Raw genomic sequence first — 16,790 nt, 5'->3', positions numbered from 1 at the left:
GGGTGCTGGGGGTCCGCAAGCGCCCGAGTGGGGCTCCCACCTGCCCGAAGCGGGCAGCAGGGTGGGCGGCCATGCCTACTGCTGCACCGGCCGCCCCGCTGCCGCCTGCCTGGGGGAGAGTTCATCCCGGTGAAACAGCGGCACGGTGCCCATCTCCCTGCATGGCTATAATCCCGTTTCAAGCAGTCTGTAATTACGGATTTCCCTGATAAGCCCAGACGGCTCTCTCCAAAACCCCTGCCCCAAGGATTTTCTTTCCTTTTTAAAGACGAGCCTGAGGTAAGGGCGAGGAGGGGGAAACTCCCCAGCCGGCCACCGCCGCGGGCACCAGGGGCCAGCGCTGCCCGTGCTGCCCAGGGAGGGCTGGCGGGAGCCGGCACTTTGTGTTCTCGGCATTTCTCACCTTCTGCTGGTTTGGGTCCCAGCCTAAACGCTACTGGCTAATTTGGGGCTCTGTCTCCAGCGTGTGTGGATGTATATTTATCTCTTAATGCTTTGGGTTAGGCACTCGGCTGTGGGGAGGGAGGAGGCTCCCTGCGGGGCTGAGTCACCGCTTCGGCTCCTCCACGAGGAGATGGGCTGCCTGTTTCTGGCCAGTTCCTTCGGCCCCTCCGAGGAGCTGCCACTTTTCTTCCTTTTTCCCGCACAGCACAGCGGCATGTGAGTGACAAGGCAATTGCAAAGCATCCTGGGGCCATGCATGCAGGCGGCAATGCAAATCTGTCCTGCCAGGCTTAAACAGGATTAAGTCCCCGCGACGGCGCTGGGCTTTCACGCCGGCAGACTTCAGAAGCTGAAACTTTTGCAGCCTCACTAAGCATGAGCACAATGCGTGTGCCATCGCCCGGCGCGCTCGGAGCCTCGCTGCAAAGGACTTGGCCACAACTTCAAGGGGCTGCACCCAGGGGTTTCGCAGATAAGGGAAATTTCTACCAGTGCGGTTGTCAGGGGCGTGACAGAGAAGAGGACCTGCAGGTCTCTTCGTCACGGTCACTGCCCCGTCCCCAGCCCTTTGGAGCCAGTTGAGTGCCGCAGGCGATGCCCAACTGAGCAATCTTGCTTGCCCTGCTTTAGGCTGCTATTGCCTGGGAGCAGGGCTGCGGTTCCTCCAAGATGGTGTCCGGAGATGGCATCGCCCCTTTGCTTCTTCCCCAGGCTTGATGCAGGGAAGGCGAAACCCCAAAGCATCAGTGTTTGCCTGAGGGCTGCCGAACTGCGGGTGGCAGGTGCCTGTTTCCAGGCTGGCAGGCAGGAACACCGCGCGCTGCCGGGTCCCCGGGCAAGCTGGCTGCACACTTATGGAGCCAAGGTCTGCTCTTGGTGGGCTCGCTGGGATGGCTGCGCCCCGGGAGCCAGCAGCCTGGCCCCAGCGGCCTCTCCAGCCCTGCTGACCATGGGGGGGCTTAGTCTAAGGAGCCTGAGTTGACACTGAAAAAGGGGAAAACATTTCCTGTCTCGTTAATCCAATATTTGAATTAGATTTGGGCTTGGAGACGAACCTCGTGTCTCTGCAGAGATAAGACCTCGCTTGCTCCCACACCAGAGTTAATGCTGCTCCAAAGCAGGAGAAAGACTTGAACAGGGAAATGTCCCACCTGCTGTCCCCATGACATCGGGCGCCAGCACGGAGCTGTGCTCAACGGCGCATCCTTGGATGTGGCTCCAGCCGGTGGCTGCCCTCACTCTCTGCTGGTCCAGCCCGGAGCTGCTGGGGACGCTACAGACAGTTGCCTTTGTTGGCCACCCTCACCATCGGGCAGGGACATGAAGCGAACCCCCGTGCCAGCTCCTGGTCCCACTCCACCTTGCCACTGTCCCGGGAAGGCCAAAGATCGGGGGCTTTGCAAAGGGACAGGGAGCCGGAGCAGCAGGTGCCCTGGTGGGTGCAGTCCCCAGAGCACCCAGGAGCTCTTCCATTTGCAGCCCTGGGAGACAAAGGGATGCTGACCAAGGAGCCACCAGAAGCTCTCAGGCCAATTTGCTCCCGTGGGGTTCCCAGGAGAAGGCACAGCACAGGCTGGGGGGTGGCAGCTTAGTTTAGGTGCAGCTCCTCGGGACGGGAGAGTTGGTGAGGTGACCTCTGGACGTCTTTGCTGGTTTGGAGATTGTCCCTTGTGCTTTCTCGCTGTTGCCAGCTCTGCTGTGGTGGACGTGGATGGTGGTGCTGGCAGGGGGTGGTGTGGCCGTGGCGGGCACAGAGCCCTCCTGCTCTCCTGGCAGTCCCCAGGCACGTGGAGCACGGCTGCTGCTGGATCCGGCCAGCCTCGGCAGGGCCACGAAACGAGCACAAACCCTCCGTGCGAGGGTGGCTGCCGGCCTCCCGGGGCACCCCCCACTCTCACGATTGACGTTCTAAACCCCTCGCAGCGGGGAAGGGCTGACCGAGCTCAGCCATAAATGAATAAATACGTTAATGCTCCTTGCAACACGCAAGCGAATATCAGCAGCCGCTTTGTCCTGTAATTGTGATTGTGTTCCTGCTAGGGCTGAGGTCAGTTGGTTCATGCTTTAAAGAAAGCCGAGGAGGTTATCTCTGAACGGATGCTGTTCCCCCAAATGCCCTCCACCTTTTACCTTTGGTTTTTGGGTGCAGCCGCCCGTGCAGCGCTGCCGCAGGGCGCTCCTGCTGCCAGAGGGGATGCCCTGGCTTGGGCTTCTGCTCCCCCAAAGGATGTAGGACTGTGGCACAGGGGCACCCGCGTAGCTGCCTGGGCATCCCTCTTCCCTGGAGCAGGGATTCATCAGACACGTCGCGACGGACTGCAGGCAGCTTTCCGGTCGCGGCCACGCTGCAGGGTGCGCAGGCCAGGTGTCTGGGCTGGAGGATGCCTCTGAATTTTTGAGCATGTCTCCATGGGTGTTTGCTGGCTGCACACCAAGAACCCATGGCTGATCTTCCTACAAACTCCCGAGTAAAATTAGAACAAAAGTTCACTCCTCTCCCAAGGCAGCAGGAAATGCAAAGGGTGGGAAAAGGGAAAGTCAGAGCAGCTGAGGTCCGGTGCCCACATGCAGCATCCCCATCACCGCTGCCACCCCCGCCCCTGCGGCCAGCCCAGAGGGGCTCTGCTCTCAGTGCTCAGCGCTGCGCTAGCGGTGCTTGAAGTGATGGATTCTCTCCAGAGACTCAAGTCCTCAGTGGCGGGGGTGGTTAAATGACGCTTTCTAGGAGAGGGGGCTGGCTGGAGCGGCGGCTTCACGCTGGGATGCCCTGCTGAGTGCCCGTGCGGGCGGCCGTGCTGAGCAGAGGCTGTCCCCACATTTTCTGAGGAGGAGGGAGACCGACGCGGGCAGAGCTGAGTTTTCAGGCCCTCCTGACCTGTGCTAGCCGGGAACCAGGGAGCATCCGCTGCCAACCACTGCCTCGGGATGTCTGTACGCAGCGTGGCAGTGCCGGAGCACTCCTGCCTCCAGGGTGCCCAGAGAGGGCAGCTCAGCAGCATTAGATTGCAGGAGTTTATTTTTACCCAGCCCTGTTGCCAATGGGGACATGTCACATCTGTGGAGTTGATCAAAAGACATCCCGAGCGCTGGTGTCAGCTGCTCCTTGTGATCTCAGCACTAGGATCTTTTCCCTTGTGGCATATCAAAAGGAGCAGGAGAATTTGACTGCTTTGCTATTTTTAATTGAACGCACACACAGAGACACACATATATATATGTACGTATGGCTTTTCTAAAAATAAAAGCCTTTGCCTGTGTTCCCATGGGAAGATTTGGGGAGAAGGGGGAGCCAAAGTTGTTGCAAGACTTTTTCTGGAGCAGGCACAAGAGTGGTGGCAGGAAAGCAGGGACAAGCCACAGCAGGTAAGGGACAGATCCCAAAGGCCAAAGGACATCTGATCCCAGCGCAGCCCAGGATGCCCCTGAGCAGAGGGGACAGGAGAGCTAGGGGAAAGGTAACATCTGTGTCCCCCAGAGCTGGTGGAGATGAGGACGGGGACCCTTGACCTGCTACATGGGCTCTGACCACCCGGGGAGCAAAGGTTTTTGCAGGGAAGGTTTGAAGAGCCTCAGCCTTGGGGGAGCCACGAGGAGTATTCGGATCCTGGACCCGCTCAGGGATATGCATAGACTTTATTTGTGCCTGATATGCTTGGTGGCACCACGCTCGTCGATGTCTACCTGATACACCTCCCTCCAGCGGCAGGGGGGAGGGAGGACGCTGGGGAGAGCATCCGCAGACCCCGACAGTGCTCTTCCTGCGCTGGCGGGACTGGGGCAGTGTCAGCAGCTCCCCGCAGCCCCCAGCTCCACCGTGGCCATGGGCACGGCCAGGCTGGCAGTCCCTTGCTAGGACATGGCACTGGCTCGCTATCAGGCCGTGAAGCCGCTCTCTTCTACCCTTGCTGCGTCCTGCAAACTGCTCACCCTTTCTTCTACCGCCCCTGGGGTGGGACGGTGTGGAAAGCGGGTGAGAAATGCAAAATGGGAGTGTGTGTGTGCACAGGGGTGTCCTTTGGTGTGGCATAGGGTGTCCTAGACCTGGTGGGGAGCATGGCACACAGGCTCCTCAGCCTATGGGAACACGATCAATAATCCAAATCAAAAAAATGAAAAGAGAAAAGGAAAAGAAAGAGAGGAACACTGTCTTTTCCATTCCTGCACCTCAGTTTGAAATCCCTTTTCCTTCCCGTTGAGTGTTGGAGGAGACCCTTCCAGAGCATTTCAGGAGGGGTGGCCCCCACGTTCTCCTGCCCCTGCAGCCTCTCTCACGTGCTCTAGATGTTTGCCTGCTCCAAAATCCATTTGCTCTGTAAATAAACTTGCTTCCCTCATCACCAGAAAACTCCCCCCGGGCAGCCAATACCGGGAGGAGTCGCACCAGACCTTTCCCCTCCGCATTTGAACCTGGACATCGGGGGCAAAACCAAGCTCGACCCCAGGGCTTGGTGCAGGCAGCAAGTGGCAGTGCAGGCAGGGCCATGCTGGTGGCAGCCCTTGGTGCAGGCAAGGCCATGCTGGTGGCAGCCCTCAGTCCTGCCAGTGCTGGATGCAGCCTCAGGGGTTTGTGGCCAGACAGTGTCTGGGAGCCAGAGAGAAGCGAGGTATGTCCCAGCTCCTTTCTGGGCTTAAATGGAGATTTTTAGCTCAGTTCCTAGAGCTTGCGTTGCTCCTTGTGCACCTAGACATCGATTCATTTCCATGCCATTTTTCTCATCCTGCATGTGCGATGCGGGGAGCGGGGTCTATATTGCCCTGGCAGTGCCTTGGGACACGCAGGGCGTGCAGCTTCCCCAGAGTGACTGTCCTGAGCTGTTCAGTGCCGTTTGGTGGGGACGGGGACAGGGTACAGAGCAGCCACAGTGACCAGGCGTGAGGCCGCCCACCGGATCCTGGCCCCGTGCATTGCTGTCTCGTGTGTGCCCAAGCATCCTGCCTCCCTCTGTTATCACTGATCCCCAGGGCGGCTGGATAACCCTGGATGTCACCCTTAGGGCACCAAAGGCAGGAGTGGCCTCAGTTTCCCCTAAGAGCACCACCAGCTGCTCTGCCACAGTCCAAGTGACTGCACTGTGCCCTGAGCTTCTGCTCGCCGGAGGAGATGATGCTATTCCCATGCAGATGCTGCTGTTTTGAGACCTGCCACAGCACGGGACGCAAGAGCGGGGGTTTGGTGGCAGTTGCCGTGTGGCTTTCAGTAACCAGCAGTGCCAGTGTCAGGCTGTGCAAACTGATTTGCAGGATGCGCCGTGAAAAGGCGCTCTCCGCGCTCTGCACTGCCATGTAATTGCTCCTGGAGCCACTTGCCAAAGCTTATTCGAAAGAGGGTCTGAGTAATTGTGGGGTTCGACCTAATAGAAGAGCTGTAGGCCTTGTCATTGAAGTGACCTTGAAGAGCAGAAAGCAGGAACTAGAATGATTGCTTCAGCGCTTATGAGGAACTAAGCTACAAGTGAGCCGGGTCCCGAAGTTAAAAAATAGGATCTTTGTTAACCAATCATGATAAGCCAAGTATCTGCGTGAAAGTTGATTATAACCAATCATAAGTGTAACAGCTATGCATGTCTGTCGTGTGGACAATAAAGCATCTATATAATCCAGCAAGATAAGCAATAAAGGGTCTTCTGATTCACCATCCTCAGAAGTCCGTGTCCTTTTCATCTCCGACAAGTAATGAGCTCAAGCGGAGGTGACAGCACACGGGGAGAGTGGCGACAGCACGCGGGGACACCGGCCGTCTCCGCTGGTGGTTGCTGCTGCCTGTCGCTGCCTGCCCCTCTGGCATGGCGACGGGCTCAGCCCCTTTCTCTTTTCTCCCCAGTATGAGGTGTCTGGCGAGGAGCACCTATACTCCGACTTCCCCGAGATTGATTTGTCCCAGCTGGATGCCAGCGACTTCGACTCGGCCGGCTGCTTCAGCGAGCTGCAGTGGTGCGGGGAGCACTCGGAGACCGACTCCAGCCAGTACAGCACCGATGACTCCGAGCTCTTCCAGGTACCCCCGTCCCCCTGGCACAGGGGACCTGCGGATGGAGGCAGGGGGAGGGCAGGAGAGGGGGAGAAGGAGGGAGGAAGGAGGGGACACACGCAACTATTAATAGCTCCTCCCCAGCTGATTAGTGCTCCATTAATTTGCATGCCCGCTCTAAATGGAGCAAGCGGAGTAAGGCTAATGAGGAGGTGGCTGAGCAGAGGAGGGCTGCTGAGCCAACCCTCCTGTGATGTATCATTAAAAGGGAATTACACCTGGCACACAGCACATCCTGTTCGATTCCCGGGATGACAGGCTGTGCTGGGGCGGCAGCGTGGGGGTCTCAGGGTTGTGGCGTGGGGCAGGTAGATGGGAAATGCCAGGAGCAGAAAGGAGCCTCTTCTTCCAGCTCTCCAGCTCTGGCATCCTTCCTGGTTTTGGGGCTGGGATCCCTCTGGCAGAGGGCAGCTGGTTTCTTTCCTTGCCTTTGTGCTGGGATGGACCCATCACTGTGCCGGCACTCGGGACCGCGCGGTGCAAAGCAGTGCCAGCGCAGAGGATGCTCTCAGGCACAGGCAGGGCTGGTCCTTGTCCTGTGGCACTGTTTTTGCCTCTCCTTGCAGAAGAGTGGAGCATCTCGCGGAGCTGTGGCGCCAGGGCAGGGCTGCCAGCACAGCACAGGCAGGTTGGAGGCAGGGAGCTGTGGAGGATGGCCCGGCACCAGGCGCAGAGCAGACTGGGCAGCCCGCTCGCCTTGCCCAAAGCTCATGCCATGCCCTGGATGTGCCTCGTCCTCGGGGGTTTGGGTCACTGTGCCCTCCTGAGCAGCACCCAGGCAGCACCCTAACCCCAGCACAAGGAGGCTGCGACCCACTGATGTCTGCTAGTCACCAACTCTGGGTTATATTTTGGGAGGGAGGAGTATTTGTATTTAAGCAAGGAGGGGAAAATATAAAAAGCCCCAATATTTTTGAACCTGGCCATAATAACAACCCTCTGGCTTTCATGCTATGCTGATGCTGTGCTTGAAAATGGTCCAGTCCAGCTGAGGGACCTTCATCACGAGATGCATATTTTCCGCTGAACTTCCTGGGGAAAAGATAAACAGAAAAGAAATGCAAAAGACAGGCCCATTAGGAGCAGCGGAGTATGATGAAATGTATCCCACTGAACTTGTATGCACAGCGGTCTCGTGCCAATAACAGGAGGAAAAGAAACGGAGCCAAAAATGGAGCATCCTGCTGCCTTTCCCTGGAGCCTGCTCTAGTAACTGCGACCAAGGTTAGGGCATGGAACAAAAGATATTTAATTTTCAAACAAGATGAGAGAAACACAGAAGGCTGTGTGCACTCAACAGTCCTCCTGGCGAGCCTGAATTTACCCCTGTGCTAATTTTATAGCTGATGGTAGCCTGCTTCTTGTTGGACACGGTTTACATTCAGAATATGATGGAGGAGGACCAAAAAGAAGGAACTCCTGGCTTGCTCCAGCCATTCCTCGGCTTCTGCATCCTCTTCTGGGCTTTTGCAGTGTATTTCCAGACTGGAAGGGGACTGTGGGGCTGTGTGGGACTGGGAGGGTGCTGGGAGGGCTGGAGATGAGCCGAGTCAAGATGAAGCCCAGATTGAAAGAGGGGCCCAAGGGGAGCAGCAGGTCAGGGCAGCAGGCAGGGAGGAGGCAGGAGCAGCCCGTGGCCCTGCCTGGCCCAGCACAGCCCCGGCAAAGCCCCAAACACTCACAAATCTCCCGTCAGCATCCCCAGATCATGCCGTTTGCTGGAAAAAATAGATCGGGGGAGCACTAATAGAAGGCCCATCTCGTTCTGGGGGCCGTGCTCTGTCAATAGGGTCCCTTGCGGAGCGCTGGGCGCAGCCAGCTTTATGCATGAAGGTGAGAACCTCTGTCGAGCTGGAGGTGCCTGCATTTGGGGGCTTTTGGTGAAAAGAAAAGCCCTTCTGCTTGTTGCAGGCTGCGGCGTCCGGCCAGCGGTGCAGCCCAGGCTGAGCCCTCCCGGGGGCCGTGCCCTCTCGTCCCCTGGGCAGCCCTGGGCTGGGCTTGCGGATCTCCAGGTTTTCTTTGCCTTCCCCGTCAGGAGAGCTGCGAATAACCGACTGTGCCCTCTCGGGCCTCCCCAGCCTTGCAGAGGGCAGGGGGCTGTGCCTGCCCCCTCCCCGGGCTCCTGTCCCGGTTGGGTGCTGTTTCCAGCCCGGTGCGGCAGCGCTGCGCTAGCCAGTGCCGGGGGGAGATGTGCAGCCCAGAGTCGGGAGGATTTGGCCAAGGAGCTTTTTAATCACAGATCCTTTATCTGTTGCTGTTTGTCTCATGGTGGGGTGGAGGCGACTGTGGGGAGAGAAGATGCTCTGATTCATTATATTCCCACTGGGGGCACGGGGGGACAGACTGATGCTCCTTTTCCAGCTGGGTCTCTCCTCCTGATCCCATCCCAGTGCTGTGCTGGGGAAAAGCTCTCCCTGGTTCCCTGCAGGGTCACGGGGAAGTGTGGGTGCTGGTGTCGCACCACTGGCCCCTCTTGCCCCCTGCCCAGCATCCCCCGGTCCCTCTGCCCAGCCTAACCTGCCCCCCTCTTCTCTGCCTGCTCCTTTCAGATAATAGACAGCGAGAACGAAGCGCTGCTGGCAGCCCTCACCGAGACATTGGATGATATACAGGGAGATGACATGGGCCTGGCTGCCTTCCGAACTATGGAAGAGGGGGACACGCTCAACCATGCCTACACCTCGCCTGCCCCCTCCCCCAAACCCACCGCCCCGGTCACGGGGGGGCCGTCCCCGGCCCCCGAGTTTGATGAGCTGTCTCTAGTAAGAACCCACTTCCTACTGTTTAAGGTGGATTTGGATGAGCCCCTGATAAGCCGGCTGCATGGGTATGATAGGAAGCAAAGGTCTGAATTTTTTCATTCTAGGCTTAAAACTCTCTTTAACCGTCAATACCAAAGCATATACTTGTATTGTATACGTATACATGTTCTGCATCATTGCTGTCACCTCCATCACCATCCTCACGGGAACAAGCTGTGTGTATACAAATATATATATGAAGGGGGTGGGGGCGGGTGTCAAAAGGATGGGAGCTGCTTTGGCAAGACTCACACCTGCTTTTAATCGGATGCACGGATGTGGGGCTGCCCGGGGGTCTCCCTAGCGCATCCCAGTCCCGTGCCCATGGGCACCGGTGGCTGCTCCCGTCCTGCTCTGCCTCGGGGCCGAGCTCCCCGCTGCTCTCGCAGGAGGGACGGAGGGGGCTTGGCCGGTTTGCCCCCCCTCCCCATGCCTTCTGCCACAACCCTCTCAGGGGCTGCGTGGCCTCCAGTCCCTACAGATTTGGTGACTGGAGCATCCCTCTTGGTCCCCTGCAATACTGGGGCTCCAACCCCGCTCCGGCTCCAGGCCTGGACTAACTGGCAGCATTTTGCCGCAAACCCCCGCCATCCCCAGGAGGTCCCCTGGGACAGGGGCACCCAGCCCGCTCCCTCCTGGGGCTCACCGTTCCCCCCAGGGACACCCAGCCTGGCCCCGGGGTCTCCCCAAAAGCGGGGGCCATGGTAGGGAGGAGTGACATCCAGTGGTGAGAGCGTGCATTTCCACCGCCCACACCCTGCGCAGGGGGGTATATATCACACACAATATGTATGTGTATATATAGGATGTATACGTTGCAGGGGTGGGGGAGGAAAGGTGCTGGTTGCTTCCACCAACAGGAGCTGCACGCCTAAAGCTATGGGTGCCCCGATTGATGTTTCCCAGCAGACCCTGACCTGTGCACCCCTAATTTCTATATCACCCCTTAAAACCCCCTGTGCCCACCAGGGGGCTCCGTGCCCACTGGCCAGCACGGCAACCCCAGATCTGTCTCCTCCATGCAGTCCCCCGGTGCCTACGCAGTCGTCTTGCTCTTGAGCTGTTGTCGCCTTCGGTTGTTAGCGCAACATGGGTGGAAGATGAAATGTTGTTGCTGGGTGTGGGGTTTGGGGTTTTTTTTTCCCCCTGACCCAAAATGGTTTAGAGTAGAAGAAAAACGTTATGCTGACCCTGACCTTGCCATCAGAAGTGGCAGCACTGTGGGTAACCCCGGGAAAACCCCACTCCCACCTCCCGTGGGCTTGACAGAGCGTGTTGGGGAAGATCCTCAACAGGTCCCACAGGGGCTTGCGTCTGCAAAACACCTTGAAAGCTCATTAATGAGTCGAGGCCCTCGCTGGATGCTTCAGCTAAATGAGCCTTGCACGGCAATGCGAGCGAGCGGTCCAAACCTGTCACTCGTGCCAATGTAAAGTCTCTGCCACCTCAGGGCAGAATTGATGGAGTGAGAAGTTTGGATGCCACGACAGCTCCTGTGTGTCTGATGGGAGCGGGGATGCCCCTGGGAAGTAAATTCCCTCATGTCCCCACCACCCCGACCTGCTTGGGAGTCCCTGGGGACATGGGTGAATGCTGTGGAGACAGCCCCGACCCCTGCCTCCACAGCCGCGGGGAGGTGGGAAATGCCTCCCTGCCTTTTTATTTTCCCTCCCCCATTTTTGGGTGGGATGCTCAGCAATGGTTGTGCCCAGCGCAGGGGTGAGTCGAGGGGCTGCAGCCCCACCAGCACTTTCTCCTGCCCTCGCTGCGATGCCGACTCCTTTTCTTGCCGCTTCTCTTTGCAGCTGAAGAAGTTGCTGCTCTCTCCATCACATGTGCCTCCAAGCTGCGAGGCTCAGCGGGACGGCAGCGCCCGGCGCCCGGGGACCCCTAAGTCCCGACCCCCACGGCCCTGCGCAAAGGTACTTCCTCGGTGGGCAGAGCTCGAGTCCATCCCAGCACCGACCTCTTGGTCGGAACCATCCTAAAGGAGGTCACCAAAGGACGGTGTCTGGGAGCATGGGGACAGAGGCTGGGGACAGGCAGGGACTGTCACCACCGGCAGAGCAGCACATGGCGTTCCCGACCCTGTCTGCTCAGGGGCTGCAGTCCGGGCTCAGTAAAACCTTCAGGCTTCGTGCTGGGCTGAGAAACGTCTCCATCTCATTTGGATCCAGTGGGGTCAGGCCTCTCCCAGCTTCTCTGAGCGCTGGTTTGTGAGACCCCCACCTGCTCCCTGACTGCCCCCTCGCCCCCCTCCCCACTGACTCGCAGCCCATGCCGGGAGCCATCGGCCGGGGAGAGCTGCATGCCACGCTGCAGAGCCGACCCCATCGCTTAAGCTAAGCTTTTGAAACCCAGCAGAAGTTGCCATCATAGATTTTTCTGCTTGGCTAATGGTAATTGTGTGGTGCATTAGGCCTGGCAAATTAGATTGCCGGGGAAGAGCAGCAAATCCCACCTGGGGAGAAGGAGCATCATTGCGTGCCGGCTGCTGGAGGGGCAGCACTTGGGCTGCTGGCCCCACATGGAAACCCCCTGAGGCATGGGGGGGACCCCCAGGCAGATTGGGATGCTGGTGGGCCAGGACCAGGGAATTGGAGGATGCGGGGTGACCCTGTTAGCCCCCATCCCTGGTACTTGCATCAGGTCGTGGCTGCAGGGCTCGGGACTGACTTTCTCCTCTCTCCTCTCCGAAGGTGGAAGGTCCCCGGGACAGGAGGGCGAGCGTCCCGCAGGCGCAGAGCCGCAGCTGCACTGAGCTGCACCGGCACCTCACCTCCACCGCCCCCTGCCCCCAGACCAAAGCCCCCCGACCACCCGAGGAGTGTCCCAGCAGCCACCACCACCCGTCCCCAGGCAACTGCGCCCATCACGAGGACGACAGCGACTCCAGCGAGGACTCGCTGAGCTCCGGCGACTTGGTGACCCCCCCCTCCTCGGCGGAGGATGGCTCCAGCAGCCAGTTCTCCTGCATGGGGGAGATGCACTCGGTGGGGGAGCTGATCCGCTACATGCATACCTACTGCCTGCCGCCGCGCGAGCTGCCCGCCCGGGATGCCGCTGATGCCAAACCCCAGCCCTGCAGCAGCCCCTTCAAGAGAGCCAAACCAGACTGCCCCGCACAGCCGGGACCCCCCAGCAGCACGCAGAGCCGGCCGGGCTGCGCCTGGCAGGCAGCCGGGGGCTGCAAGAAACCTGGAGCATCCTTCTCCATACTGAAGGAGCTGCTGGCACGGGACCTGCTGTGCGATGTGAGCAAGCCATACCGCCTGGGCAAGCCTGTGTATGCCTCCCTGGCCCGGCCAGCTGGCTCCCGCTCCCCGGTGCCACCGGCCCAGGACAGGGAGGACCTTGGTGGGACCTGCACATCCAGAGCCAAAACAGCACTGGAGAAGGGTGAGCTGCAGCAGAGCCTCGGGGCTGAGGCAGAGGCACCGCAGGAGCCGGATGGCTTCGAGGACGATGCTGGGAAGCACGCGGGCACCCCAGGCATAGCCACGGGGAAAGTGGCCCGCAAGCAGGAGAGCACTGTTTATGCCGTCCGCCGGTCCAAGAGACTCAACCCCGAGCTCGGCCACTGGCTCTGGGGGATGCACGGAGGAAGGAGACGGCGGGAGCTCGGCAGGGCTGGCAGAGCCCCAGCCCCTCTCCCTGGGCTCCCCAGGAGACGGCGAGGTGGGCGACAGGGCTGAGAGCCGGCGCTGTGCCCTCCTGGAGCAAGCAGGTGAGGGGGGCCGGGGGCTGTCGCTCTACTCACCCCTTCCCAGTGCACCCACACTGCCCGTGCTGTCCCTGCCGCGGGTAAGCGCTGCTGGCCGGGCACCTGGCACCCCGCCGGCAGCCAAGCTGTGAGCAGCCCCAAGCACAGCCGAGCCCTGACCCGTGTGCTGGCTGGCTGTGGGGTCCCATGCAAAGGGAGTAGGGGCCCTGTTCTGTTTTTGGGGTGCTGTTTCAATCCATGGGAGCCTTCTGCCTCAGTTTCCCCATCTTGATAAGGAGATGAAGGAGTCGGTGCAGCACTAACCCAGCAGGGACCGGGCTGCTCCATCCCTCCGGGTCCCTCTTCCCCGCAGGCTCGTCCTGTGCCTGGGCACTGGGGTTCAGCTGCACCGCTGCCCCTAAATCACAGCTATCTGCAAGCGCTTGGTGAGCACGGAAGGCTCAACCCTGGCAGTGTTAGCTGTCTCGCAGATGCTGCCGCCTTGCAGGCAGGCAAAGCCCATGGTCCCCGGCCCCCCCACCACACCAGGGCGGGCAGAGGGGTCCCGGCTCCCACCAGAAGCACCGCGGGCGCTGGAGGGAGCACAGCTCCGCTGGTAACCCTGCTTCTCTCCCTGCTTTTCAGAAACACCCAGGTGTCTCACGCTGTCCTTGGCACAAACGTAAGTGCGCACGGGGCTAAATGAACCGCGCCGGGGCTGGAAAGCCGCCTCGTTTTTTCTGGCTGGGCGTGCATCCGCAGCGAGCAGGCGAAGCTGCTTTCGCAGGGCAGACGGGGAGCCGTGCAGCTGGGCACGGGGCTGCGGGGAGCCACGGCCCTCGCTTGGGTGCAAGGAGCTCGGAGAGCCCCGCGCCAAGGGCAAGGCATTTCTGCGTGCCAGGGGCAACGTGCCCCGCAGCTCTGGCGGGGACGGGGAGGGCACGCTGCTCGCCCCACCGGCCCTCGCACCCCTCCGCGGGGTTGCTGTGTCAGGCACTAGCTGTGGCGAGAGGGCTCGCTTGTAGGCGGCGTTTTCTCAGCTTCCTTTTGGTTTTTTGGGGACTGTGGTTCACCTAAACACCTTCTCTCTCCTTATTTTCTCCTCTTCTGCAGTGACCCGACCTTTGGGAAGAGAAACTTTGAGCCGATGCTGACCGTGGAGCTGTGTGGGACGGCAGGTAGGAGAGACTTTAAATTTTTTAATTTTGCAAAAAACTTCCCTGGGAGGGGGCAAATTTGCATTAAATTCAGCCTGGAGTTGCCAGCTCCAGCCAAGCCCAGCCGAGCGGACATGTTCATAGAACCATAAAATCTAGAATCACTTTGGTTGGAAGAGACCATTAAGATCATCAAGTCCAACCGTTAACCAAGCACTGACAAGTTACCATTAAACCATGTCCCTCAGCACCACATCTACACGTCTTTTAAATACCTCCAGGGATGGTGACTCAACCACTTCCCTGGGCAGCCTGTTCCAATGCTTGAGAACCCTTTCAGTGAAGAAATTTTTCCTAATATCCAATCATCCCCCGGCCGGGAGCCCCCCCTTCACACCGCAAATGCAGAGGACTTCCCATGCGCTGCCTCCGCATCCCAGCACTGGCAGCAGCTCACAAGCTGCATCCTTCAGAGGTGGCAGTGCTGGGGGGACGCGTTTGGGATGGGGGGGCAGTTCAGGTGTCCCCTGCGTGAGCCAGGAGGGAAGGGAGAGTCCTCTGGTCCCTCTTGGGATCAGGTGTCCTTTTTCCCCAAGTGTCACTGGATGGCTGAGGCCGCAGAGGCCAAGCAGCCTCCCTCCCTTGCATCGCCTGCCGCAGCTCAGGTGCCAGGGTGGGACGGGGCAGGATGGCAGGGACAGAGCTGACTCCTGCCCTTTGTTTGGGGGGGTTCAGGTCTCACGCCGCCCACCACTCCACCATACAAGCCTGCCGAGGAGGACCTGTACAAGCCAGACATCCCCCAGGAGCCAGGGAAGGAGGACGGGACAGCCCCCAGCCCCGGGGGCGCAGGGGATGCGGCAGCCTCCCGCAAAGCCCCCAAGAAGCACCCCGAGAGGACAGAGCTCTTCGCCCACCTGAGCCGCGCTGCTGGGCGCCCCGCGCTCCCCGAGCAGCAGGGCATGCTCAAGCGGCCCTTCTCCCGCTCCTTTGGGGACCACGACTACTGCCAGGTGCTGAAGCCTGAGGCCGCCCTGCAGAGGAAGGTGCTCAAGTCGTGGGATCCCCCGAGCCAGGTGGAGACGGAGCACAAGAGGAGGGTCCCGGCCGCCCACTACCAGGGGCTGGACCTCGGTGGCAAGGAGGCGGGCGGCGAGATGCTGTGGAAGGATGGCGTCAAGCAGCTGAGAGACCAGGAGATCAGAGCCAGCTTAACGAAGCACTTTGGCTTTCTGGACAGTGCTCTCGATGACGAGGACATGGTCTTCTGCAAGACCCCTGAGTACGACACTGTCTTTGAAGACAGCTGCAGTGAAAGCGGCTCCCCCGTGGAGGAGGAGGAGGAGGAAGAGGAAGAGGAGGAGGAGGAGCACGGCGACACCAAGCTGTGCCTGCGGAGAAACCACCTTTCCAGGACCAGTTTGCATTACTGTTCCCGAAGCAGGTCCAGCTCGGGGTCTTCATGCTGCCGGTCCCGATCGCCTGCGAGCAGACGGACCTTCAGGTACGGGGGGCAGCGCGGGGGGGGCACTTGGGGCGGTTCTTGCACCCTGCGTTTTCGCCCCGGTGCGAGGCAGCCCTGGCTCGCTCTGGTCTCCTAGCCCAAGAAACAAAGATGATAATTAATGAAAGAAAAACCATTGAAATGATTGGTACTGCATCAGCAGCTGCTGAAAACATCATCCATGGCCAGAGAAAGCAGCAGCGGGGGGAAGCAGCCAGGGATTTCCGTCGTGCTGGGGGTGATGGGGCATGGGCAGGGGCCGGAGGCGTGCGTGAGAAGGGACAAGCGCCAACTGGGACACCCCCCTGGCATCTGTCGGAAAGGACTTCCCAGCATCCTTCCCAGTGTTTCCAGCCCCCTGTCTCTCCTCGGCTGGTGGTACTTCCAAGTGCCCACCCGTTGCTGCAGACACCACATGCCTTGGCTTCTCTTTGACGTTCAAAGCTTTTCCCACCGGATCCCCTGCCCTGTTCCCCGTCTGACCTCCTCTCCCTCGCTTCCCAGGTGTGAGAACAGCGAGCAGTGTCAGGGCGGGAGCGGGCACCGGGGCCAGCTGGAGAAGAGACGGGAAAAGGCCATCGTAAGTGAGCGGGGACCCTGCGCTGGGACACAGCAAACCCCAGCCCTTAGCTCATCTCCTGCTCCAGAAAAGCAGCGGCGGAGCCCTTTAGCTCTGGCTGCAGCATCCCTTGGTGCGAGGCCAGTGTGAAACAAGGACATGGGGGTGGAGGAGGGAGAGAAAAACCTAACGTGAAGCGGAAGCCACCGGCGATTGGCAATACACGGAGTCCTTGGTGCAGAAATGCCCAGAGCATCCTACGCTGGTGCTTCAGCGCACGTGGCATTGGCAATTAGCAGGGTGAGCTGGGGAATCCCTGAAGCTGCTCAGCCCTTATGGATGTGGTCCCGCTGCAGAGGCAGCCTCGTGCACTGGGAACCCCACGTGTGCCCACAGGCAGGAGCCCGGTGGGGTGGTGGGCATGTGGGGAGGTAACTGTTGGTCCCGTCTACTGTTGTACACACACACACACACACACACTGACACATGCCTCTGGCATTTTTTTCCTGCAATGCAATTGAATTTCGCCCCTAGCAATTCTTGAGAGTATTTCCTGGCATCTTCACCAGGAGAAGCTGAAAAAGCTGCAGGAAT

General features: G+C 59.7%; 1 protein-coding gene across 1 annotated transcript in view; it reads left to right on the top strand.

Moving 5' to 3' along the window:
• The first annotated feature begins 4,300 nt into the window (after nucleotides 1-4,300).
• Nucleotides 4,301-16,790, top strand: part of PPARGC1B (peroxisome proliferator-activated receptor gamma, coactivator 1 beta) — a 15,274-nt gene continuing 2,784 nt past the window's right edge. Inside the window, exons 1-9 of the mRNA XM_009882080.1 lie at nucleotides 4,301-4,414; nucleotides 6,266-6,439; nucleotides 9,022-9,234; nucleotides 11,079-11,195; nucleotides 11,973-12,951; nucleotides 13,622-13,658; nucleotides 14,090-14,154; nucleotides 14,869-15,637; nucleotides 16,142-16,217. Coding sequence (XP_009880382.1) covers nucleotides 4,301-4,414; nucleotides 6,266-6,439; nucleotides 9,022-9,234; nucleotides 11,079-11,195; nucleotides 11,973-12,951; nucleotides 13,622-13,658; nucleotides 14,090-14,154; nucleotides 14,869-15,637; nucleotides 16,142-16,217 — 2,544 coding nt within the window. The remainder of the gene's footprint in view (nucleotides 4,415-6,265; nucleotides 6,440-9,021; nucleotides 9,235-11,078; nucleotides 11,196-11,972; nucleotides 12,952-13,621; nucleotides 13,659-14,089; nucleotides 14,155-14,868; nucleotides 15,638-16,141; nucleotides 16,218-16,790) is intronic.

Source organism: Charadrius vociferus, unplaced genomic scaffold, assembly GCF_000708025.1.
Source record: "Charadrius vociferus isolate BGI_N301 unplaced genomic scaffold, ASM70802v2 scaffold3, whole genome shotgun sequence".
NCBI lineage: Eukaryota > Metazoa > Chordata > Aves > Charadriiformes > Charadriidae > Charadrius > Charadrius vociferus.
This window is presented reverse-complemented; position numbering and strand designations above follow the sequence as displayed.